Below are 25,007 nucleotides of genomic sequence, written 5' to 3'. Positions count from 1 at the left end.
GATCAGGTTTGTATAAACCTTTTGTGTTACAAACTCTGGAATTTTTTCAATGTTAATGATTATTTGGTAAAAACTAGATACTAACTATCATAAAATTGATTTAAATCTAAGGGACAATTAAATCAGAACAATTTGAAGCAGACCTAAATCTTCAAATAAAATCAGTTTCAATCCAAATAGCTAAGTTTATGTTGCATTATTTCATCTTAGGAAAATCTAGGTATAAAAAGCATGTAAAAAGATGCATATTTCCTACCAGCTTAGGCTGTAAAAATAAAAGGTTTTTATTTTTTGCAGTGTCATTATTTGAGAACTTTATTTTGTAAAGTACTTACATGATTATGCTCTTTTTATTTCCAGCATATTATCAAGTTCCACCGTGCCTCAAAAGCAAACAAAAAACCCATGCAGTTGCCAAGATCAATGGTCAAATCACTACTATATCAGATTCTTGATGGAATCCATTATCTTCATGCAAACTGGGTGCTTCACAGAGACCTAGTAAGTGTTATAACTTTTAACTGATTAAGAATAGTGTAATCTCAAATATTAATCTCATGGATTGCTGCTCCCCTTCTTTTTGTGAGATACTCTTAGGGCAGGGGTTCTCAAACACATCGGGAGTAAAACTCCTGTGGTAAACCGTGGCAGAGAAGAGGGGGGAATGCAATGAAGGGGAAGGGAGAATGCAGCTATGCGATCCCCAGGATCACGCTGCTTTCGGGGGTGGTGGTCAGGGGCTGTCTTTACTTACACAATGAAGCCGTGCGGGGAGCCCTGCAGGTGCCTTTGCAGGACTCCCCAACATGCAGAGAACGAAAACAAAAACCGATTGTGACCCACTTCCAGTTCGCAAAATACAGGTAGGGCCTCCATATCCACAGGGGATCTGTTCTTGGTTACTGAAAACCATGGATAAGCAAATCCATGGTTTTCAGCCCCTTAAAAACCCCCTGAAGGCTTCGGTCACAGCAGAGGCTGTGTGTGTGTGCACATGCACCCGCCCACAGCCTCTGCATGCTTCAGAATGCCTCCTAGAGGCAAAAAAAGCCACTTCCAGTTTTCAGGAAAAAACAGAAGTAGCATTTTTTGCCCCTAGGAGGCATTCTGAAGCCTGTAGAGACTGTAGGCAGAGGCATGTGGCCTATACGGGCTTCAGAAAACCCTCCAGAGGTGCAGCTCTGGACATTGTTGTTGCTCTTGGGGGGGGGGGGCTGCAGGCCACACTGGGTGACACACACGGGGAGGGGATGATGTGCACTATAGACCAAAATAGCTAAAATTGCAGTTTGTAGGAATAATACCATCATGTTATATACCATTCAATGTGTAATTTATTGTGGAATGCAATAAAAAACCACATTGAAATATCTGTGTTCCATCAAAAGATATAGCAAAAAAACCAGTGGGGGGGAGCAATGGTATATCACCACGCCTACCACCCAGGTCATTACCCCGCCCACTGCATGGGAGAGGTCTATCATGGGGGTGATGTGCTGGCCTCCTGCACCGGATGATGCAAAGTTTAGTGATGCCACTGTCTCTCGTCACCTTCAGAGCGTTTAGGTTGGGCCAAGTCTGGCTCCACGTAGGTCCAGGGGACTTCGTTGAAACAGATCCATGGATAGAAAATCCGCAGATAAGTAGGCTCAACCTGTAGTTAATCAGTGGATGCTAATGACTGGAGATTTTTCCCCTGATGGCTGGGTATCTCTTTCCAGCTTTTTGTAAGTGACCCTCTGTAGAGCTGGGAAATATTATTCTTTTCACTTAATGATATGGGACAGAAAAACAGTTTGGAACGACTGCAATTTGTAGAGGCAGAGCTATGAATTGGCTGAAACTAAAGCATCCTTGTGGTGCAGTGGCTTTCTTTTGGAACCTTATACCTAAAGCTGCACAGATGCCAGTGATGCCCAAATCTATTTGCTTTCAGTTTGTAAATTAAACAAATATTAAAATGCCCCTTTCATCTCCAGTGCTGTGTTATTCCCAATAACAAAATTCTGTAGTACTGCCCCTGAAACATTTTAGCACTAGGAAGTGGAGTGACCCATTACACAATTTTAACTACCTGCTGCTGCTGCTGCTGCTGCATGTTGGTTTAAATTCTGACAAATACTTTCTTTATTTTCACCCTGTATATAGGAAATAACTATAATATAGGATGGGCTCAAGCACATGATTATGAAAGAAAGACAAAGCACTATACAGGTGTGTGTCACTTAACGATGGGGATACATTCTTGATCCCCATTATGCAATTATGTCCTTAAGCAAACATTCAGCCAATCTAGTGCCTTTGTTGTGTAAGCAGGCACTCCCTGCCAGACACTAGCTGGTTGCGCAGGCTACTAGAGATAGATTGCCTCTTCTTTGCATTAAGAGCCTCTTTGTTGTGACAGACACTCCGCTGCAGACAGACAGCAGTCACTCTGCTACAAGCTATGGGAGACCTGACTTCCTCATTAAGAGCCTTTCTGTTGTGCCTTGATCACCGTCGTATAAGCGTTCTGTTGTTAAGCGGAAGTTTGTTAAGCAATGCATGCCTATAAAAAAACAAAAATGTAGTGGTAAGGCATTAGTACTGGGTATTTGTGGGGAGTGATATGTTTTCTTATGTTCTCCAATTGTATGTTTTCCTTTCAAACAACTATATGAATACTCATATAGAGTATTCATATAGTGTAATGCAGAACAGAGGCATTCTTGTGTGTATCTGTGTGCTGTATTTTCATCATAGGTAGTACCCAGTAACTCCCCGTGACAGTTGTACTACTGTATTACAAAGCAGAGTTCAGTAAAAATGAAAAGAATCATTTCTCTAGTGACCCCCCAATTGTGTGAATGTATTTGTATTCTTGTAACCAAACAGGACAGTGTATGCTTAACTTTCTCAAAAAGTTGAATGAATACACGTATATACTATAGTCACTGTCCTCTGTAAAAATGATGGTAATTCTTTGTCATTTGGAAAATAATTGATCAGAATGCTAGGTGTTTCTTTGGCTGTGAATTTCCAAATGAGGAGCTGAATGCCTCAATTACTTCATGGCAAACTACAATAACATTTATGTAAAACAAAATGGCTGCTCTGAGTTCAGTCAGTTTCTTGGCATTTTACTTCCAACAAAGAGTGATAAACTTCAGTTTCTCCAGAAGAACTTGGAAAACCCCCCTTATCATGTTAAATGAAATAGAATGATAGTATTTGTGATGATGAATGGGAATTATTATAATTTGAATAATTCACTCTCCCCCAATAAATTATAAAATGTCTGTTCAGCATCAAACAAAGGCAACACATTTGTGTTTGTAGTTAAAATACCCATAGTGCCAATGGTTTGTGCTGTTTAATCTCCCACAAATTATTTTAACTCTGAAAGCTGTCTTCATTATGCATCCGTAAATGGAATGAAATAATTTGTTAATCCTTTACTTTCTTCAGACTTTTTTAAATAGTAGGATGCCAGAGGAAAATGAGAAGACCTATTATCAGTGTATAAAAAGGATCACAGATATTTAAAAAGTGAAATATTATTCAAATATTTCTTTAGATCTATAAATATATGGAAGTGTTCATTTTCTCTGAACGCTTGGAAGTGTTCATTTTCTCTAAACACGTTCTATAATATTTTGTTTTGACTTTCACAGTGCCATCTGTTACAGAGATATATGGCAGTATTTCAAGTGTGGAATTGTTTGAGAATTAAGTAATGTGATAGAATATGCTACTAAGAGGTTCCCCCCACTTTTTTCTGAAGGATATATTCAAGTTAGGAAAAGGAGACTACATGAGAAAAGCATGTAGAAAAGGAGACTGATAATGCTCTTTGTTGGGTACAAAGCTTTGAATAAAGTTGTCTATTATATAGCCAGACTATATGTGTATCAATTACTGTTTATCTTTGATGTTTGCAATTATTTTTCTCTGGCTAGTTGTGTCTGACAGCAGCACTAGCAGTCAGCCACTTTTCCCTGTTTTTTTTACCCAGGTCCTTGATGAGTGCATCTGCTTTTCAGTTGCCACAGAGAGGATGGAGTTCTGGCCCTCAACCTTATAGCCATGTATTTTGCCACAGCTTCTGTCTGCATGCTGGCATTTAGCATGATCCTCTAAATAATTAACGATACTTATTGTATTTCTGAATATTTAACACACAGTGAAGTTGTTGCCCCTTGCTAGAAAGTACCATCTTGCCAGTTTTTCTGGGAAGGCTGCCCCTGAGTTGTCGGCATCCATGTCAGCATCCAGTTGCACAGATAACTGCAGTGCTTGTAATTCAGTGTGCATCATGACAGGCATTTGGATCAGCAGTCAAACTGTGACTGGCTACTAGATTGACTACCCACTGGATTGCTGACAGCTGTACTCTTGCAGCTATGTTACCTTTGCTGCTTGCTCTGAGAACAATCCTCAGCTTTCACTTGAGCACTGGAAGTAGAAATTTACAAAAGCATTCATGAACATGGTGAGCTCCTTTTGGGGATATAATGAAGATAAACAGCAGAAATGAGGTTACTGTAGGATGCATTGTATCAGTCCTTGATCCACACAAGTTTTCTCATAAAGAGGATGAATATTCTTGGTGGTTACTTTGTACCCTATTTGCTCTGGTTATTTCAGATATTGAGCAACTGTGTCTTTATGGGACATAATTCCATTATGGAAAAGTGCCTTTGTTCCTCAAAACACACTTCAGTATCTTGCTGCTGATACAGACCCACAAGCAAACCTAATGTGGATCATATTGTGCATCTCACCCAAGAAGCAAATGCTACCAGGAACCTGTGCCCAGTTAGCAACACTCTGAAAGCTCAGGGGGGCCATGACATTAATTTTGCTACCATGGAGAAGGGAATAGTATTCTGGTTCTGCTGATCCCAGGAGTTTGGGACTAATGAATCACAAACCTTAAAATACGATGCTGAGTGCTTCCACAGAGTGGATTGTCTGATCTGTGCAACTGGCAGCCTGAGGACTAAAATTCAAGGATATCCTTTTGGCCCTCTATCTATTACCTGACCTGACCATTAATGAGTGTCCTATTGAGAATCTTCAAAAAAAGATTAAATGCCATGATAACCTTTTCCACCTTAATATAATTCTTAATTTGTAAGCATAGTTGGAACCTGTGTCACTGTACCTCACTCCTCTGAAGAAGAGAAAGATTTAGAAGAGGTCTGAATTTGCCATTGATACAAAGAGTGATTCTTGAACACTCTTATTTTTGCAAAACTCTTATTAAACTATTCAAGATTCTCCCCAAGATCGGATGTCCAACCAGGCTCCTCAGCATCATCAGGTCTTTCCACAAGGACATGAAGGGCACTATAGTCTTTGATAGCTCAACATCAGACCCCTTTGACATCCAAAGTGGAGTGAAGCAGGACTGTGTTCTTGCGCCAACCTTGTTTGGGATTTTCTTTGCGGTCCTGCTGAAGCATGCCTTTGGAACTGCAACAGAAGGCATCTATCTCCAAACCAGATCAGACGGAAAGCTCTTCAATATCTCCAGACTGAGAGCAAAGTCCAAAGTCCATCTGAAATGTCTGCGTGACTTCCTCTTTGCCAGTGATGCAGCTGTTACCCCCACTCTGCCAAAGATCTTCAGCAGCTCATGAATTGTTTTAGCAAGGCCTGCCAAGACTTTGGACTGACAATCAACCTGAAGAAAACACAGGTCATGGTTCAGGATGTGGACTCAACTCCCTGCTTTGCAGTCTCTGCACATGAACTGGAGGTTGTCCATGACTTTGTGTACCTTGGCTCAATGATCTCCGACACTCTTTCAATACTGAGCTAAACAAGCGCATCAGTAAAGCAGCTACCATGTTTTCCAGACTTACAAAGAGAGTCTGATCCAGCAAGAAGCTGACGGAACATACCAAGATCCAGGTCTACAGAGCTTGAGTCTTGAGTACACTTCTTTACTGCAGCAAGTCATGGACTCTTCGCACACAACAGGAGAGGAAGCTGAACGCTTTCCCCATGTGCTACCTCTGACACATCCTCGGTATCACTTGGCAGGACAAAGTTCCAAACAACACAGTTCTGGAATGAGCTGGAATCCTTAGTGTGTATGCACTGCTGAAACAGAAACGCCTGCGTTGGCTTGGTCATGTTGTGAGAATGGGCGATGGCCGGATCCCAAAGGATCTCCTCTATGGAGAACTCGTGCAGGGAAAGCGCCCTGCAGGCAGACCAGAGCTACGGTACAAGGATATCTGCAAGAGGGATCTGAAAGCCTTAGGAATGGACCTCGACAGATGGGAAACCTTGGCTTCTGAGTGTCCCACTTGGAGGCAGGCTATGCAGCATGGCCTCTCCCAGTTTGAAGAGACACTTGCTCAACAGACTGAGGCAAAGAAGGAAGGCCCATAGCCAGGGAGACAGACTAAGAACAGACTACATTTGCTCTCAGTGTGGAAGGGATTGTCACTCCTGAATTGGCCTTTTCAGGCACACTAGATGCTGTTCCAGAACCACCATTCAGAGCGCAATACCATAGTCTTTTGAGACTTAAGGATGCCAACTCTATTAAACTATATCAATACTATAGTCAAACAAAGATGATAAAGGTCCCCAAAATTTCAAAGTATTTCCATCTTCCCAGCATTGCCTGACTGGGTTGTAGTTATATCTTGCCGTGCCTTTTTAAGTTAAATAACTATTTATCTCATTGTGTGTGCTAGCAATGACTGATGGGCTTTCCTGGGGGGAGAAATGAGATCTCTCATGATGATTAAATTCATCAAGATTTAACTTTCAAGATAAGAGTTTAACAGACTTTTTACAATTTAAAGTCCTCTCTTATTGTAAGCTGAATCAACAGCACAAATAGATTTGATGCTTAAAGCTAGAAGGGGTGTGAGGACTAATCAGTTTTGTATGCAGTGTATTGCATGTATGACTGTTTGCCTTGTCAGTAGAAGTGTCAAGTGTGTACCTACTGTGATGTTCTCCTGGCTCTCAAGCAACAGGTTTGTTTCCCTGAGGCTAAAGTGACTGCTGTGGAGAAGCTGAGAGGCATATAGATGTGATCTTCTGGGACACTGTATGCCAGTTCTGTGACAACAGTTCCTCTGTGTAAAGGGGGCTCATCATACTGACCAAGTGGGAAGCAATCCATTAGAAGGGACACACTCTTCACAAGATGCATCTGTCTCTCTTGTGGAATATAGCCCTTTTTCGGGGGGGGGGGGGGAAGAAGACATGTTTGCTGTTTGCCTGCCTGTGCACAGTTTATGGTCATTGCATACCAGCAAGCAGATTACATGGGGAAGGAATTAATGGCTGCGGTATTTGTTGGCACTACGACATAGTCATGAGGTCCTGGATTCCATAATTTGGTTAAGTAAAAGGATGAAGTCCAGGAGGTATCATTTCCCAAAATATCATTTTCTGAAATGCTACCTCTGCCATGGGTAGGGCCAGACAGTCAGGAAGAGTCACCGGGTCTCACTGCATGGATGAGATACTGATGTTGGGAGAAAGGCTTACATTTGTTAAAAAATGGAGGACCTGTTGGGAGAAATGGAGACTTCCAAAAAGAAAAGGTTTATACATTGAACTGTGATGGAACCAGACTGCTGTTCTGCTTGCCCTGTCTCATAAGGGGGATGGCACTAAAAAAGAAATGGAGAAGAACTGTGGAAACGGTCAAGGAGTTGAACACTTTCCTAGTAAGAGACTAAAGCATTTAATGCTTTTTAGTTCAAGAAAAACGAGATGAGTAAGGGGTATTTATCAAGAGTTATATTACATTATACAGTATTTGAAAATTTTGAAGACAAGAGAAAAAATACTTTTTAAAGGAAAAATTGGAGTCAGATAAAATTCAAACAATATGCAATAACGATCAAATTTTGTTTCTTCATGCCTAAAGAAAATGGCGACCAGGGGCACAGGAGACAGAAAAACTAGGCCTCTGTTATTGTTGCCGCACTGCAGAGAGCCAGAGGTCCTTCAGCCTCCTGGTTGTGCTGTCAAAGGACCAGTCACGATTTGGAGAACTTTGGGCGAAAAAGCCGTTGCAAAAATTGAAGGTGGCTCTAGAAGCCACAGAATACTCCAACCTCTGCCTTCAGAGGCAAGGCCAGTCTGGGGATTCTGGGAGCCCCTCCCTTCAGGAAGACTCTGTGCAAACAACCTGCCTGCCTGAGAGGAAGAGCTTCCCATTTGCAAGGACTGACCCTGCCATAGCACCACTGAGAAGGGAAGTTTACAGGTAGGCTCAAACTCTCCCATTCTAAGGAAAAATTGGAATAAAATTCAAACAATATGCAATAATGATCAAATTTAAACTTTATGAACATGAAATGTGTAATGTAAACACATTACATTGTATTATTTGGTATAATTATGCAGTCAAAAAATATAAATGCCTCTATGACATTAAACAATTCCAAATATATCCAACTTTATGGAGCTGCAGCATGCCATACATTAGCAGTGCAGTCTTAATGCATGTTTGCTCAGAAGTAAGTCCCACTGTATTCAGTGTTTAGTCTTGATTTCATTTTCAAACATTTATCACTTCAGATGAAAAACTCTGAAGCATCTAAGAATAAGAAGAATCTGAGACTCTGTTAAAGACCTTGCCATCAACTGTGCCTTGAGAATGAGTTTTTCAGCAAACTGTAACCAGATTTGGAACAAGGTATTGTGGAGATGTCTGAGGTGAAAGTTGTTGACAGGTTTTAAGACACTTTGGGCCCAATCCTATCCAACTTTTCCAGCACTGTTGCAGCCCCAAGGTAAGGGAACAAATGTTCCTTTACCTTGAGGAGGTCTCTGTGACCCATTGGCATGGCTGCACCAGCACTGGAAAAGTGGATAGATTGGGCCCTTAGCTAACTGCATATTATCAGAAAGCTTCATGTCAACTCAGTGTGCTTATGCTTGTAGCACAGTGCAACTCACTTTTTAGTTTGCTATCTTGTCTTCATTGCATCCAAGCTGATAATGTTGGTTACATTTTCTTCTCTTCACTCTTCTGTGGCAACACATTGCATTCGTAGCAAGAGAAGGAAAAATCTCTTGGCTTTGTCCTTGGTACCATGTTGAGATTTGGCTTACAGTCATTTTATTGACATTGTTCGTATCTTCTAGATACAATGAGTTTCTTCAGGGCACATTTCTGATGTGCATTTTTAGAGTTCTACACTTAAATAGTGTTGCCAATTGTGTCTTTTAACAATTTGCTGTTCAGAACAGCATGCACAAATGCTGAATAAGTAGCACCATTATTAGCAGAGTACAATGATATTATTGTATACCTTAAAAAACCTGTGAAATTGGCACCGCAGGCACGTGCCCATAAGTCGATCCCATAAGTCGAGGGCAGGTTTTGAGCCAACAATCACCCCTGTTAATTGGGTAAGAGACACTTTTTCAAGTGGGTGCTCCTTTTTTTTAGCAGGGGGAGAGTAACTGGCCCATCTCACCCCAGCAGTGTCTGTTCTAGTGGCTGTCTGCTGGTATTTTTGCATCTTTTTAGATTGTGAGCCCTTTTGGGACAGGGAGCCATTTAGTTGTTTGATTTTTCTCTGTAAACTGCTGTGTGAACTTTTAGTTGAAAAGCGGTTTATAAATACTGTTAATCATCATCATGGAATTTTCTATGACCCTTGGATAAGTCAGGGGTTAAACTTAGGGGAGTGTCTGACTATAGTTTTGTCTGGTTTTACTCAAGGCCAGATCCTGAAAAATAACCCAACACTAATTGTTACCTAAGAACTGTAGTCTCTAATTTATTAAAAACTTAGTAAAAGATCATAAGATACACTTTTATTCTTTTTAAATTCTTATCTTCATCACCTTTTTGTAAGCACTATCAGAGTAAGTGCCCTGTAAACAACATACCAGTAAAACAGTGGTTCCCAACCTGGTATTCATGTACACCCAGGGACACTCAACAGGACCTGTAGGGGTACTTGAAAAAGAATGGAATAATGGTAGAAAAAGGCAGGTCATGCTCCAGAATGCCTTGCAAGACAGGAATGCTTTGCAAGAACCAGCAAGGCAGGAAGGGAGGTAGCTAGTTGGCTGTGAAAGCCCCACCAATAGCTAGTTTTTGGTCATCAATTCATCTATGAACCAGTGATTGAAAACCAGCACAGTCAAAAAGCTGAAACATAATATGGAAAGTGATCAATCACCCAGAATTTCTCAGCACACTTCTGGTGCAAAACAGTCCAAAGGCAGAGTCTTCTGTTCTTCAAACAGATAAAAAGAGAAAACACTGTGATAAATACATGAAGTGTGGGCTTTCATATAGAGGAGATGAGGGCTTGTATTATTAATTACAAACATTTTGCTAATATGAAGGGTACAATTTATGGAAATGGGCTGCCAAGGGATATGCAAGTGAAAAAGGTTGGCAACCACTGCAGGAGATTCATGAATCAAACCCACCTTTAAGGTGTCTGGTGTGTTAAGCCAGAAACTCTACGTACAATATACAACCCATAACAGAACTGGGAGTGTGCAATTCAATTTGCAGCAGAGAGATGCAGCTGCATATATTTGCAACCCTTTTTACTCAGAAGTAGACCCACTGCTTTCCATGGGTGTTATTCTTAAGTAAGGGTGCATTGAATTGTAGCCTGCTTCAAATGGAAAGGAGGATTCCCATCCTGGTGTTTCAAAAAACAGACCTGCTTTGCAAGCATTTGCCAAGCAGAAGGAAGGAGAATAAAAGGTTAATAAATTGCTTCTAAGGAGCTGTGCCTGCCTGCTGCTTGAGAAACTTGGCGCCTGTCTGCTGCTTGAGAAGAGAAACTTTTCAGAGTTGAAAGGTTTTGCCCTCTGATTGACCCGGAGATAAGGCGAAGTGATAATTGGAGCTTGATTACTTGGGTTTAGGTACTATAGGCGAGTATCTATGAAATCCGTTGTTTGAAATTAGCTTAAAACTTTGGTTACTGTTTTGTTACAGAACAATTACCACTTAGTATTGTTCTGGAAAAAGATTGGCTGTTTTTGTTCTTTAACTCTTATTCTCTAAAACAGTTTCTCTTCTGATATTCCCAACTTCCCCTAGGCAGAAACCAGAAAGCAAGATTTCTGCAAAGTTACCTTGTTCTATAAATAGCTAGGCTGCATTCTTGCCTTTCTCCTTCCTCCTCTCAAAAGCCATTCAAAATTTTGAACATGCTGCAGATAGCCTAAAACCACCAAGTTCATTCTGATATGCAATGAAATGCTAGGTTTTAATCTCACTTTTATTTCAAGTTATTATGAGGTAGAAAAAACATTCATTACTACTTGGAATTTTAATAGTAGTCAGAGTGTTGTGTGGGAAAAATAATCTTCCCTGTGTTTATTAGCAGTGTCTCTATTAAACAATTTCACTTGAGTACTTAAAAGTATAATAAAATATTGTAAATGTTGTCTTTTAAATGTCAGGTCCCTGAGACCAAACTAGACAAGGTGCAGGTTTGTGAATGGATCTCCAGTTTCATTGCCTTTCTTTTAAAAGCAGCTACAGGACACACCATCCAGTCTGACTGGGACTGGGTTGCTAAGGGAAAAGGGTTTAATATTTCCCTTTGCACTGTTTTACTGCTTTAATCAGTGGTGTTGCTAAGTGGGGTGCAGGGAGCAATTGCCCCAGGCTCCATGCTGCGGGGGGGCCTTCAGCCTGGCCGACCTTAATTGTGGCACTCCCCCACCCCACTGTGCATGATGTTTTAGAAACGTTTGTCAGGGTTCTGGCTGGGTGCCCACCTTACCAGAGTGTCCAACGGCATGGTGGTGCCTCCCAGCAGTGGTGGCCATGTGGGACTGCTAGAGGGCACCCTGCAGGCTGGTCCAATTGGCCGTAGGGAAGCGGAGATACCAACTGCACGTATGGGTGGCCGAAGCAAGCTCAGCAGTTGCATTGTTGGCTGTGGTTCCTAGCTGACGAGAAACAGGAGCAATGGCTGTGTTGCAAGACATTTGGGGGCAACTTCCGCCCCTGGGGGTGAAGGCCACTGGCCTGCCCCTTTTGCTCTGGCCTTCAGATGGGCAGTGTGGTAGCAGTCGGCTGGGCAGCTTGACCCAAGATCTGCCCTTGGGGACCAGTGGCTGCTTGGATGAACAAGGATGGGCAGCGGCAGGAAAGGAGATAGCCCACAAAACAGTCTGCACACCTCAAGGGGAATGGAGATGGTGAGCGATGAGGGTCCTTATGCAGTGGGAGGGGGGAGACAGGAGAGACTTTGACTGTGCTGTCCTCCCTGTTTCTGTAAGGGTGCCTGGGCTCTATCCCTCTGTAATCACCCTCTTTCTGGCATAACTTCCTACTTAAGGAAGCAGCCTCACCAATAATCCACAACTGGAATTAAAATGAGGCAAGGGGGGGATGATAGAGAAAGAGTGAACTTTACTGAGAAGCTCCCACTACCACCCACCGAGCAGCTCCTTTCCCAATAGTTGATTAGTACTTTGCTCCTCTGTCCCATGTTGGTGTATCTCCCCTCATAAATCCACTCCAATACCTCCTTGACTGCTACTGTAGATTATCATAGCCAAGAAAGTGAGAGGGGAAAGTCTGTTCAATGAAATTCTTTCTAAACAGGCAAACATGCAGTCTTTGGAAAATCACCCAAAAGGCAGCCATCTTTCAAGTCTGATAAAAGTACTTGAAAAAGGCCCTCCTTGCCGTTTAGCTCAGTCCTAGCTGGGACTTAGCTTGATACTTCCCCAAGTTTTTACCTTTTCTTTGTATTTTTTAACTGCATGGATTTCTGCTTTGTAATTGTATTTAGTCCATAATTTTTCAGGTTTTCATATGCTTTAAACTATATAGACTTAATATTCTTGAAATGTGAAATGGTCAACAGTCTCCATGTCACTGTATAGCTACATTATGTTCACCTCCTTTGCTGTCAACCCTAAGGTCCTTGGCAGTTGAGGGGGAATTGCCAGCTCAAGGCTGGTAATTAAGAATTGGGTGGGGGGTTCAAGCAACTGAGACTTGTGATTATATATTTTTGAATAAAGCCAATTGCCTATGCCTGAAACTTCCAATTTGTTAAAACTTTATTTTGTTCATTTGCCTATTGGTCCTAGTTTTTTTTTTTTTCTGAAATCATCCACCTATTGTCACTTATTCCTGGGGCTAGCAATCTGATGGCTTCTATGACTATAATGGTTTGTGAACTGTGTGCCAATTATTAAGCCAAAGCCAGCAATCAAGAAGTTTTCAATACTAAGCACTGTACACTAACCAAGTAACCTAGATATGCATCATATTTGTGGGTATCCAAATACTATTATTTGTTCAAGAGTCTGAAGCAGACTTTGAGCACTAACGGGAATTTATGTTTTCAAAATAATACAGTTACTAACCCAAGGAAAGTGCAAAATATGAATTATGAGATTGAATATAGCACACTCATGAAAATGAAAGGGGGGGGGAGAAAGAGAGATTACCAGTCCTATTCTGCTGAGCAGGTTTTTTGTACGAATTCCATCTAAACACAAGGGCTGGCTGGGTTGCACAATTCCATGATCCAGAGGGGCACTCCTTTGTACCAGGAAGGTAGGCTTCTCTGAGGGTGAGGGCAGCTACTAGACCAGCCATTTTTAACTACTGAGCTAGGGCACATTGGTGTTCCACAAATGGTTCCCAGGTGTGCCGTGGGAATTTGGGTGAAGGTCATTTAGTAGTAGGACCATTGGGAGATGTGAGACTCCCACTGGCAGTCTAGTGTGCCTTGTCAATTGTAAAAAAACTGGTGGTGTGCCTTGACCATTTTAGTGCCTTGCCAGTGTGCCATGAGATGAAAAAAGTTGAAAATCACTGTACTGGACCAAGAAGGCTCAGCAAGAAGGCTTTGTGACTTGTTGAGATGAGGCAGGTGGACACTTGAGATAGATATTCTAAGCTGTGGCACCCCAGTTGTGGAATTTATCCCCACAGGAAGCTTGGCTATGCCAGTGGTTCTCACACATTTAGCACCGGGACCCACTTTTTAGAATGAAAATCTGTCAGGACCCACCAGAAGGGACATCATGAACAGAAATGACATCATCAGGCAGGAAATTTTTTAGGAATTCTAGGCTGCAATCCCACCCATACTAAATCTCATTTACTAGCATTGTTAAAAGAATATATATAGTAGCTTGTTAAAAGTATAGATCGGTAACATTTCCCCAAAAGAAGTCACATCCCACAGTAGCATCAAGTCTAATACATCAAGTCTAATAATGTATATTAAAAATAAAACATTGAAATGAATGGGAACCCACCTGAAATGGGCTCGCGACCCACCTAGTGGGTCCCGACCCACAGACACTGCACTATGCAGTAATTTAGTCACCAGGCAAATACCTTTTTCTTTTCCAAGGCTTTAAATTTTTGAGAGATTCACTGCTGCCAGTTTTATTTGATGATTATTCTCAGTGGGTTGTTTTTTGCTAATGGAGAGGACGTTTCTCTAGTGTTTTTATGTTTTGGTTTAGATATGCTATATTCAACAGTGTGATATATTTTGTTTAATAACTTTGTATCAAGATCACATTGCACATGAGTAGAGGTGTTTGAAAGTTGTGTCTATTTTACTCAGAAGCAAGCCATTGTTTTCAGTAAGGCTATAATCCTATCTCACTCACTGCAACCTAGCAATTTCACACATGAGCCTATCAAGCGTTCATTCCATCCTCCGTGATAACTTTATTATGAAGTAGCTTTTGAAGTTTCATTAGGGCGGAGGGATAACTCTTGCGTTTGTCCTATATCAGCAGGTATGGGCTGCATGGTAACAAGAGAGTCATAGCATTAACTACTAAATGTATAAAATGTCCAATTTTCAGACTGAGACTACACTTTCCTGAGAGTAAGCCCCATTGAACAAAATAGGACTTACTTCTGAGTAAGACCTGGTTAGGATTGCTTGGCCTATGTGTGTTTCAGCTTCCTGTTGTGGGAACACTATAGTTTAATACCCCGACGAGTGAATAATTCTGTCAGTGACCCAAGTGTCGGCATATGTGATAAAAATGTTTTTGTACTACAGATTATTTTCATTTTGTGGCATGCTCCAACAGTTAAATTGCTTTTGTTTGGAAGTGAATTATAAAAAAACACAGTGAATGGAAAGCAACACAACCCTGAGGAGAACTTGTTTTCTCATGGGAATGTTCTATCTCTAAAGAATTATATGCCAGATAAGCTGGGAACAGTAAGGGCTGCTAAACAGTTGCATTCTGTTGTTCATTGTTCCCCTTATCTGATCAGTTGTGTTCCTCTCATTCAAAACTGCAGACAATTTTACTGTTTGTTTTTTGCTGGCTCCATTCTGACCTCCATGCTGAAGAATTGATTGGAACTGCATTAATGCAAGGAATAACAGTGTTCGTCTGGTTTACTCTGTTTGATGTAAGATGATTTTTATTCTTCAATCAAGATCATGATCAAGATCATAATGTAGTTGCCTCTACGCCTATGGCATGCACGCTCGTGCGCGCGCTCTCTCTCTCTCTCTCTCTCTCTCTGAGATATGTTCTTTGCTGCTAGTCTGAGGAGAGAAAACATGATCACTTACATGTTTACCACCCTAAAGAATTTGTTGTAAATTATAACATCTACACTTTCTGCAGCAGATGGTTCCAGTTTATTACTGTTGACCTTGTTCATTCTGCATTACACCTTTGGTGCCCAGTCAGACCCCATAGTTTACTCTCAGCAGGGATCTGTTTGTTCAGTTTTTATTGCTGATAATTTAAACATGAGATTCCAGATCTAACCTTTTGTTTCTATAGCAACTTAACATAGGCTGATCCAGGATCATCATTTTCTTTAACAACTAGCATTTGTGTTCACAGTAAGCTGAGTTTTAAAAGTAAAGCATGTTTTAACTAGGTGTTAACTAGGCCAGAAGTGTTGACATAATTAGTAACATTATTCTCTGTTTTGAACAGCTTGATAGATGTTTATGAGTCATGTTTAGGATTCCTGTTTTCATTTGAAAAAAAAATGCTTAGTTCTAAGGTAGGGAGCAGTTTCTTGAGGCTCCAAAACTGAGTGATGGAGAGAGGATGATTGCCAACTCTCTCCCACTTGCAATCAATAGGCCAACAAAGGGCTTTCCCTAACTAAGTGGTTCTAAAACCTTTTAGCACTGGGACCCACTTTTTTAGAATGACAGTCTGTTGGGACACGCTGGAAGTGATGTCATGGCCAGAAATGATATCATCAGTTTAGGCCTCAAACTTAAGCTGCAATCAGCCAAAGGTTCCATTACATATGCTGTTATTTTGCATAGCTTGTAAATCAAACATTCCAGGTTCAAAATCAAAGTAGAACAGATCTTTCTCCAACCACACAGCCCTCTGCCTTTCCAGCATTCCATCTTCCCACCTATTCAGGGCAGTAATTTGGGTGGGCAGTCTCCCACCAGGAGCCCACCCTGCCCAGCAGCTCTGCACCCTATATTTTCAGCTCTGTATTTTCAATGGTGGCTGAGCTGGGTGCTAAGCGATCCACCTAAAATTGGCTCAAGACCCACCTAGTGGGTCCCAGCCCACAGTTTCAGAAACACTGCCCTAGATAGTGTCACCCTTCTTTTTCCTTTTTTTCCTTTTTCTCTTTTTAATTCTTATTTTCTCTCCTTTCTTTGTTTTATACAGAGAGTAACACAGAAATTGTTAAATAAATGCTAAAGATAGTAAGAAATAAGTACTTGTTGTTTCTGGTTTCTACTATTATTCCATTTCTCAGTGCATTCATTATTGTTCATTTGTCTAGGTCAGTGGTTCCCAAAGTATGGGTTGCAACCCACCATAGGGAACCCAAACTGGACCATTCCTCCTAAAGGGGAGGGCCCAGTAATAGGTGTTCAATGGCACTGCTGTGATCATGGCGTTATGGAAATCCAGGGGCTTTCCCCCATACTTGGGAGGCTCATGCTGGCCTCACGGCTGATCTGGGAGTCCCACAACGCCCTCTGTGGGCCCCCTGAATGCTAATAATAATAATAATAATAATAATAATAATAATAATAATAATAATAATATAATGTATGTGGCATTTTTCAAATAATGAGAGAACAGGTCTTTGTTTAAATAGTGACTCAAGGGAGACAATAGATGAAGGAGAAGAACAGATGACATTTATGGTAGGTAAGTAGTTGTGTCAAATAAAATAACAAGGGGCAGTGAGATGGTTGGACACAGCAGTATCTGCCAGATTTTGTGCTTGGAAACAAGAAGACCTATAGACTTCACATGCTATTTCACAGATGTAAATTAATTTGTCACATTGAGTTTATATTCTTCCTATGTCATTTTGGATTGTTTCTGAATCAAACATTGCCTCACTATGTGCACTGACAATATTTCACAGCAAAATTTTCTGCCATTTGTTTCATGCTCTTCAGAATGTCTGCCTCTCCATAATATGTTCTTTCTCTGCTCCTATATCTTGTGGTCTTCCCCCCCCCCACTTCTTCTGAGCATGAAATGTTACAGTCAGACTCCCACTCAGGAAGTTTGAGTGAGAGGGCTTGTTCGCTTATCTTTCATAAATCCAGTTTTAAAAGGTTTGTCTCAACATTGCCTTTTATAGAGAGGGCGTAGGTCGGTAGGTCAAGGCAACTGAGAAGTAAACAAGAGAGGACACAAAGATGCTGTGTAATCTAGTGAAATTTAATAATACATTTTTGTTGTTATTGAATTGTACATTTCTTAATGACTAAAAATCAACTGCAAAAGTTTTTCATTAGGAAATGTTGAAACTATGCTTCATTGCCCACAGTAAATGGCTTGGTACAGATTCTTAGGGCAGGGCTTTTCAAACGGGGGCATCGCGACGCCCCAGCCTGTGGGCCCTGGCCTTTGCCCCCTTAAGGGGCAGGGGCAGCCTTGAGGCAGGGAGGAGGCAGCGGCGTGATCCCCAGGATCGCGCCACTCAGGGGGCTGCAGGGGCTTGGGAGCAGTTACCCAAGCCTCCTGCAGCCTCCCCAGGGTGCAGGGAGCCCGGCGCGAACCTTTATTAGGGCTCCTCGCAGCAGTGAAAGTGGATCAAGCTCCACTTCTGCTTTAGCGGAGGCGGGGCGCGATCACTCCACTTTTATATTCACTGCTGCAGGGAGCCCTAACAAAGGTTCGGGCCGGGTTTCCCACACCTTGGGGAGGCTGCAGGAGGCTTGGGTAAGTGCTCCCAAGCCCCTGCAGCCCCCTGAGTGGCGCGATCCTGGGGATCACGCCGCTGCCTTCCACCCACCCCCGCTGCCTCCCCCCCCCCGCCCCTGCAAGATCTTACAGTGGCTCAAACTCTCCTGGAGAGTTTCAAAACCACTGCTGTAGGAAATGAGTTTACAGTACAATGCTATGCATGTTGACTCAGAACTAGGGCCCTTTAAATTATGTGTGACTTACTCCCAGGAAGGTGTGTACAGGATTGCAACTTATGGGTACTTTAGGATAACTGTTTTCTTGGGTATGCAACTTCAGTTTTTTGACACTTACAAGCAAATGGGAACTCTGATTATTCCAGTGCTAATACAGCTGTACATCGCTTAAGGATGGGGATACATTCTCCAATACCTGTTATGCGATTACATCTAAGCGAACACTCAGCCCAATCTAGTGCCTTTGTTGTGTAAACAGATTCTCCCTGCCAGACACTAGCTGGCTGCACAGGCTACTGGAGATAGACTTCCTCTTCTTTGCATTAAGAGCCTCTTTGTTGTGTAAACAGACACTCTGCTGCAGGCTATGGAAGTTCTGACTGCCTCATTGAGAGCCTCTTTGTTGTGCTTTGATCATATATGCTCTAAGCAGACTTTGTTAAGTGATGCATGGCCATAGCTAGGTCCAAAATGCAGACCGGGGCCTGTAAGATTAACATGGGTGATGCAGCCAAAAAAAAAACATGTGCTGCAAAAGCCCTATTGTAGGTAGAGCCTCTTTCTTACAGTATTCCTCTTCCTCACCCTTCCCTTTCTCATTAGGCTTGAAGATGCCTGGAAGAAAATGCCATCCGGACAAGTCTTGAGATGGGCACAAACAGGGCCGTTGCTGATTTCAAAAATAGTGTTCTTCTGATTATTACTTGTATACTTCATCCATTACTCATATGGAAATTTGCAAATCACTTGGAAGGAACATTCTCATGCTGTTGCCTCACTTTCCAAAATGTGACAAGTCTCTCCTAACTCCACCTTGCTTCCTTAGCTGATTGTCCTGAGAATCAGCCAGGACTTTAATCTGGAGAGGGTGAGGCAGGGATCAAGATCATGCTGAATAAGATCTGATGATCAGAGCAAAACACTGTAGCACTGTGGGGCATTTGTGTGTCACCTTAAAATTCTCCAGGCTCTCCACCTTGGCATACTTGCAGGCATAAATCTTCCTGTGTGATAAATTAAGCCTAACTGACCAGTGGTCAGCTGCCTGGACAAGTATTTTCAGGCTCCTTCTCCAAGAAGCCTGGCGTACCAGCTGCTTGAGCCACCACAAAGCCCTTTGCAGCAGTCCACACTGTCAGAATGCATGCTTCGCCAGTGCACTTTTTAGATAGGAGTGAGCCATAAGAATAGATAATTTCTCTCTCCCTCTAACTTTCATACTCACCATTCCTTTTAAAAGCCTCAGTTCCCCAGTGCATGTTTTAGACATCTCACTAATTTTCTTCTCCTCTCCTGTTGGGTCGTTTCTGGTGGAGGAAACTCAGCTGAGCTGGCAGCACAACTCCCTTCCCCCCCCCTTAACTTGTGCCTGTCCAAATGGAGCTATTCACAAATATTCATCCTCAACCACTCAAACCTCTGTGCCTGCCCCCCCCCCCATATTTCTTAATAAATTCTGTATTCTTTGAAAACAGACTCCTCTTTTCTATTAGCCTAATTTTGAGGCACTTTGAGGTTGGCACTATCCAGTCAAAGGTACCCAAACAGCTGCATTTCAACCTCTCGCAGTGTAAAATTCCCTGATTGAGTTTATTTTTGGACAGGGAAGACCCAGGCCCAAGACTGAATGTTTGTGAGTAGTGGTAAACTTATTTCTGAATGAGAGCAGCGTTGGCAATAATGCAGCCCAGACAGAGTAAATAAAACTGCAGTGAGTCTTGTTGTAATAAATGAATAATATTTGAATAAAAGTCTTGTTGTAATAAATGAATAAATGTAATAAATGAATACATTTATTACATCTCTAACATAATTACATCTTTATGGGTAAGACTCATTTTATTTGGAATATTAATCAAATATGTTTCCAAATAATCCTTTCTGCACAAGCTAGATCAATCCTGTTACTGATGGTGGTATTTTCACAGCCATTGCAAATGGCATTGTGGATAGATCCTTCAAATGTTAGCACAGATAGTTTTCATAGTGATCTGGGAGGAATATAAGAAGTGATTCTTTCATGCTGGTTCTGTTCATACTTATGTCTCCAAGAGAAATTAAATGTACAGGTCTCCAACTGCCTGCAAGAGCTTGGAAAACACAAGAGCCAGCAGCCTGGATGACAACTGCACTATGAAGGGAAACACCTGGAGAAATGGAGGTTCTATGAGATTGTCTCATGGAATAATACTGTACTTGGAAAAATCTCATTGAAAAATGGATTTATGTTCAGCCTGCGTATGTAAACCACCTTGATCCTACTAAGAAAGGTGGTAATATCGTAATAAATACTTAATTAAAATGATTTGTATTCATCTTTCCATCTGAATAAATGGAGTGCTCATCCTATTTCAGTTAATGGGATCCCAGGGCATGCCTAAGAATTCTTCCCATGCTTTACATGGGCCTCTCACTGTCGATCAGTATGTGGAATCCACACATCCTCCTTTTATTTTGTGCTCACTGAAATGTCAGCGCATCACTGATGCGCTGTAACAATAATCTCATGAGAGGAGATCAGTGTTTATTTCTATACCTTGTATAAGCATAAAGGTATATATACTGTCAAGGACAAAAAGAGAAAAGTGTTTCTGTGGCACTATATGAATTTATCAACCATATGGATAAAACAAATTGAAAAAAGACTTGCTGTTTCATTTTCCTATTAGTAATTGTAGTTCTTGAAATGTTCATCTGGACAGGACCTCAGTAAAATTTGAACATACTAAAAGAAACATTCATGAAGTGGGCAGTTGCCCAGGCCTGGTCCAAGGGCAAGTAGTACCTAAGATACAAAAGAACTTCCCTGCCCCCACCATTGCTGTAGCCATCACCTCCTCCTGCTTGTTTGCCCAGCTAAAACGGGTGAGGGGTCCGTCCAGCAGCCTGGCACTGCGTGATCCCCTCCCTAACGCCTGACCTCCAAGCAGGGCAGCAGTGGGTACGGCCAGTGCTTTTTTTGTAAAAAGAAAGGTGCAGGAACTCACAACTTGTTAATCTTATTTATTTATTTTTAAACCATTTTTTATTGGAGAAATAAAATATTTTTTATGTGCTTCCCCCCTAAAGATGAACTTACTTCTGAGTAGACATGCATAGGATTGGGCTGTCAATCTCCACATCCCCTTCCCCCTAGCTACTTTTTCTACACATGGGGAAAAATACCGTACAGGTGCACTTGTAGCATGTAGTATGGCACTACTTTGAGGAGAGGAAGCAGTGAATGGATTCTGAAAAATGGCTTACATGAGTTCCATGTAGTAAAATTACTCTAAGCAACTGTGGGAGTAAGAACAAAAAAGGAATTCTTACACGAGAGGGGTCCTGAGGTGCACATAGAAACAGCTACGTTTGCAAACAAGCCATTAAATATTGTTTAATTCAGGTATCAGAATACTCTGTGTCTTTGGGAAGGCGCTTGGCATGCAATTGTATGTTTTCTGCTGCCCTGAGGAGCTGCTGTGCATTGCTGGAGAGGAGCTGCAAACGCTGGCTGGCGGAGGGCATGCTTGTGGGGGAAGGATGAGGAGGATCTCTGGCAAGGCTGGACAGCATGTTGTACACACGTAGAATCCCTTTTCACCTGCCCTTAGCATGTGAAAACAGGTGCAGATATATATCTCTGCCAGGATTAAGAGCCCAATCCTAGGTATGTCTACTCTGAAGTAAGTCTCATTCTAGTCAATGGAGCTTACTCCCAGGAAAGTGCCTAGGATTGCAGCCTAAGAGCCCAATCCTATGCATGTCTACTCAGAAGTCCACTTTAGTGATTGGGGCTTACTGTGGATAGGATGGCAGCCTCAGGGCCCAATCCTGTGCCTGTCTACTCAGAAGTCAGTCCCATTAGAGTCAATGGGGCTTCCTCCCAGGAAAGTGTGGAGAGGACTGCAGCCTCAGAGCCAAAGCCTATGGCTGTCTCCTCAGAAGTCAGTCCCATTAGAGGCAGTGGGGCTTCCTCCCAGGAAGGTGTGGAGAGGACTGCAGCCTCAGAGCCCTTCCTCTGCCTGTCTACTCAGGCTGCAAGGCTATGACACTTTCCTGGGAGTAAGCTCCATTGAATACAATGGAACTTACTCCTGAGTAGACATGCATAGGCTTGGGCTCTCAGGCTGCAAGGCTATGCACCCTTTCTCAGGAGCAAGCCCCATTGAGCACAGTGAGACTTACTTCTGAGTAGACATGCCTAGGCTCGTACTGCAGATTGGCGGGGGGGGGGGGGGCTGCACCAGCCAGCTTCCTTCCCCTCCTCCTCCTCCACCAAGCCAGTACCTGGGCGTTCCGTGGGTGCTGCAGCCCGTCTCGCTGGCTGGCTGGCTGTCCATCCATCCGTCGTCCTCCTCGGCGCGTGTCCCACGTGCCCTCCACCGGCTTGGAAGCTGCGCGGGGAAGCAGAGCGTGGGGGGAGGGGAGGCGGGCTGGGCTCAGGCGAGAGCTTGGGGTGGGGGCAGGAGGGGGTCATTGTGTGGTCAGGCAGGGGCCAGGCACCCACCCACCCAGCACCCACCCAGCGAATGCCTCTGTTTTGCTCCCTCCTGGAATGCCTCCGAAGGGGAGGGGCCCTTGCAAAAAGGTGCCAGAACTCCGTCCCCCCGCGTTCCATTAGAAAAAAAGCCCTGGGTACGGCTATTATTGAAAACACCATGTGGAAAGCAGCAATTGGGTCCTCTACTCCCTTGTCTCACTTCTTCTTTGTGTGTCTCTTTAAACAAATCAGGAAATGCAGAATGTGTTTCAAACTTTTTGTTTTATTTAAAGAGACCAAGCAAAGTAACTGGTAGGAGGGATCAGAGTAGTACATTCTGTGAAGAACTGGAGAGAGGCAGCAACAGAGGTAAAAGGCTGCTCCCACAACCCACCACGCGATTGTATTTTTACCCAAAACTCTTTCCTAAGAGATGGTGAAACTGTCAACAGTATTTGAGTTTGGTTGCTTTGAATTGCCAGTTGCAGATGCCCTGGTGAATCCAAGACCTTATCTTTTTTGCAGCTTATGTGACTTCATATATCAGGTGTTGAAATACTCCAGCCACATATACTGCAACTCGAGACCCAAAATGTTCTTTATGATGTATTCATCAGTCTGCTGCATAGAAAATATTCCACTTTAGAAAAACAGTTTTGGGCATTGCTGTCTTAGGCTTTGTGGACTCCTCAAATTTCATAGGCTACAACTGAACATTGTGTATTTTGAAATATTCAATATATTCTGTTAAAATTTGGTTGCTTAATTTAGCTTTCTTCTCCCTTATCTTGCTTTTCCTGCCCTTACCTAGATTTTCTTTTCCTGCCCTTCGGCATGACCATTTTGACTTTGTCTTTTGTCTTGATGGAATATGATTTAACTTGCCCTAGCTTTTGAAATCAAGATACTGAACCTTTCTGAGTGTATTATACCAAGTTTCTGTTAGTCTAGGTGTCAGTCAGTAACCAGCATACATGCTTGGTTATCTGGACAGAATGGTGATGTCATTAATTTGTTACATCATCACCCATCATATTGCCATTTTCGCTATGGATTGTATACTAAGATTATGGTCACAGGAAGCTATTCCCACAAATGAGAGGAGTGTTGCACTGACACTGGGGTTTGCAGAAGGAGTTTCCAACAATCATTCTGTGTGTGATTTTAGGATACAGGCCTGTGACATTAACCAATTAAATTTTGTTCTAAATGGAAAATACTGACTTATTGATATTATCACACTATTGTTTTCACTGTAAGTAATCCAGTTATCTTGTATATACAGTAGTTTTCTGATAATCTGGCACCTGTGGGGCTTGAGTGATGTTGGCTGATTGTATATGTTAGACTACCAGGATGTGTTTGTGTGTATATCCTCATGTCACACATGCTCCCTGTGCAGATCTAGTTACAGTTGCTTCTTACATTACTCCAAGCTACGTGGGTTGTACCTAGGCAGCTTCTGTAGCCTCTATATGGCTGGCAAGATCAGGAGTCTGCTCCTGAGCTGGGAGCTCTTCTGGCAAGATTTTGATGCATGACTGTTTTGAGTGCTGAGTGGTAAGATACCAGAACTGTTGGAGTTTTGCTATCAAGGAATTACAGTATTATCTTAAATACTGTTTTAGGAGACAAAAGTGGTCCAATGTTCTGACCGCTTTTGAAAGTTTTACCCTGTGAAGGAGACTTCATTGAATGTTTCCTCAGGTGTCAGTTAATATTTTACTTCTTGTTTCTAGAAACCAGCAAATATTCTGGTAATGGGAGAAGGTCCTGAAAGAGGAAGAGTGAAAATAGGTAAGTGTTTCCAACAATATGTGTTGAGAAATGTAACTCTATTCTTAATGAAACTTGTCCAGAGTACCCAGAGAAAATATACGTTACAGTCAAAAGCTAGTTTAAACTCAATGGAAGATTTTAAACTATTAGATATTTGCAATGTAAATGTGTGCATCTCTGGTAATAGTAGAAAGAGCCACATTTATTTAAAAACAGTAGGATTAGCCTCCTGAGTGTAGGAAACCAGCCTATCATATGACTTTTCCTTGCTACTCCCAGAGAGAGTGGAGAGCATGAGATAGTTCCACTCCTATGTGCAGTTACGAGTGGATAAACTCCTTAGCACTCCATAGAACTTACTTCCAAGTAATATGATATAGGATAGGGTTGTAAACAAGTCTCTGTCTCTTGCATACTACCCA

General features: G+C 42.2%; 1 protein-coding gene across 2 annotated transcripts in view; it reads left to right on the top strand.

Annotated features, from left to right (window-relative positions):
• The window catches only part of CDK19 (cyclin dependent kinase 19), a 120,296-nt gene that overhangs the window by 61,226 nt on the left and 34,063 nt on the right, over nt 1-25,007 (top strand). For both annotated transcript variants that reach the window (XM_066613392.1, XM_066613400.1), the window contains exons 4-5: nt 361-501; nt 24,546-24,603. In XM_066613392.1, the coding sequence (XP_066469489.1) occupies nt 361-501; nt 24,546-24,603 (199 nt within the window). The remainder of the gene's footprint in view (nt 1-360; nt 502-24,545; nt 24,604-25,007) is intronic.

The sequence above is a fragment of the Tiliqua scincoides genome, chromosome 1 (genome assembly GCF_035046505.1).
Source record: "Tiliqua scincoides isolate rTilSci1 chromosome 1, rTilSci1.hap2, whole genome shotgun sequence".
Lineage (NCBI taxonomy): Eukaryota > Metazoa > Chordata > Lepidosauria > Squamata > Scincidae > Tiliqua > Tiliqua scincoides.
The sequence above is the reverse complement of the archived record's forward strand: the minus strand, read 5'-3'. Positions and strand labels throughout refer to the sequence as shown.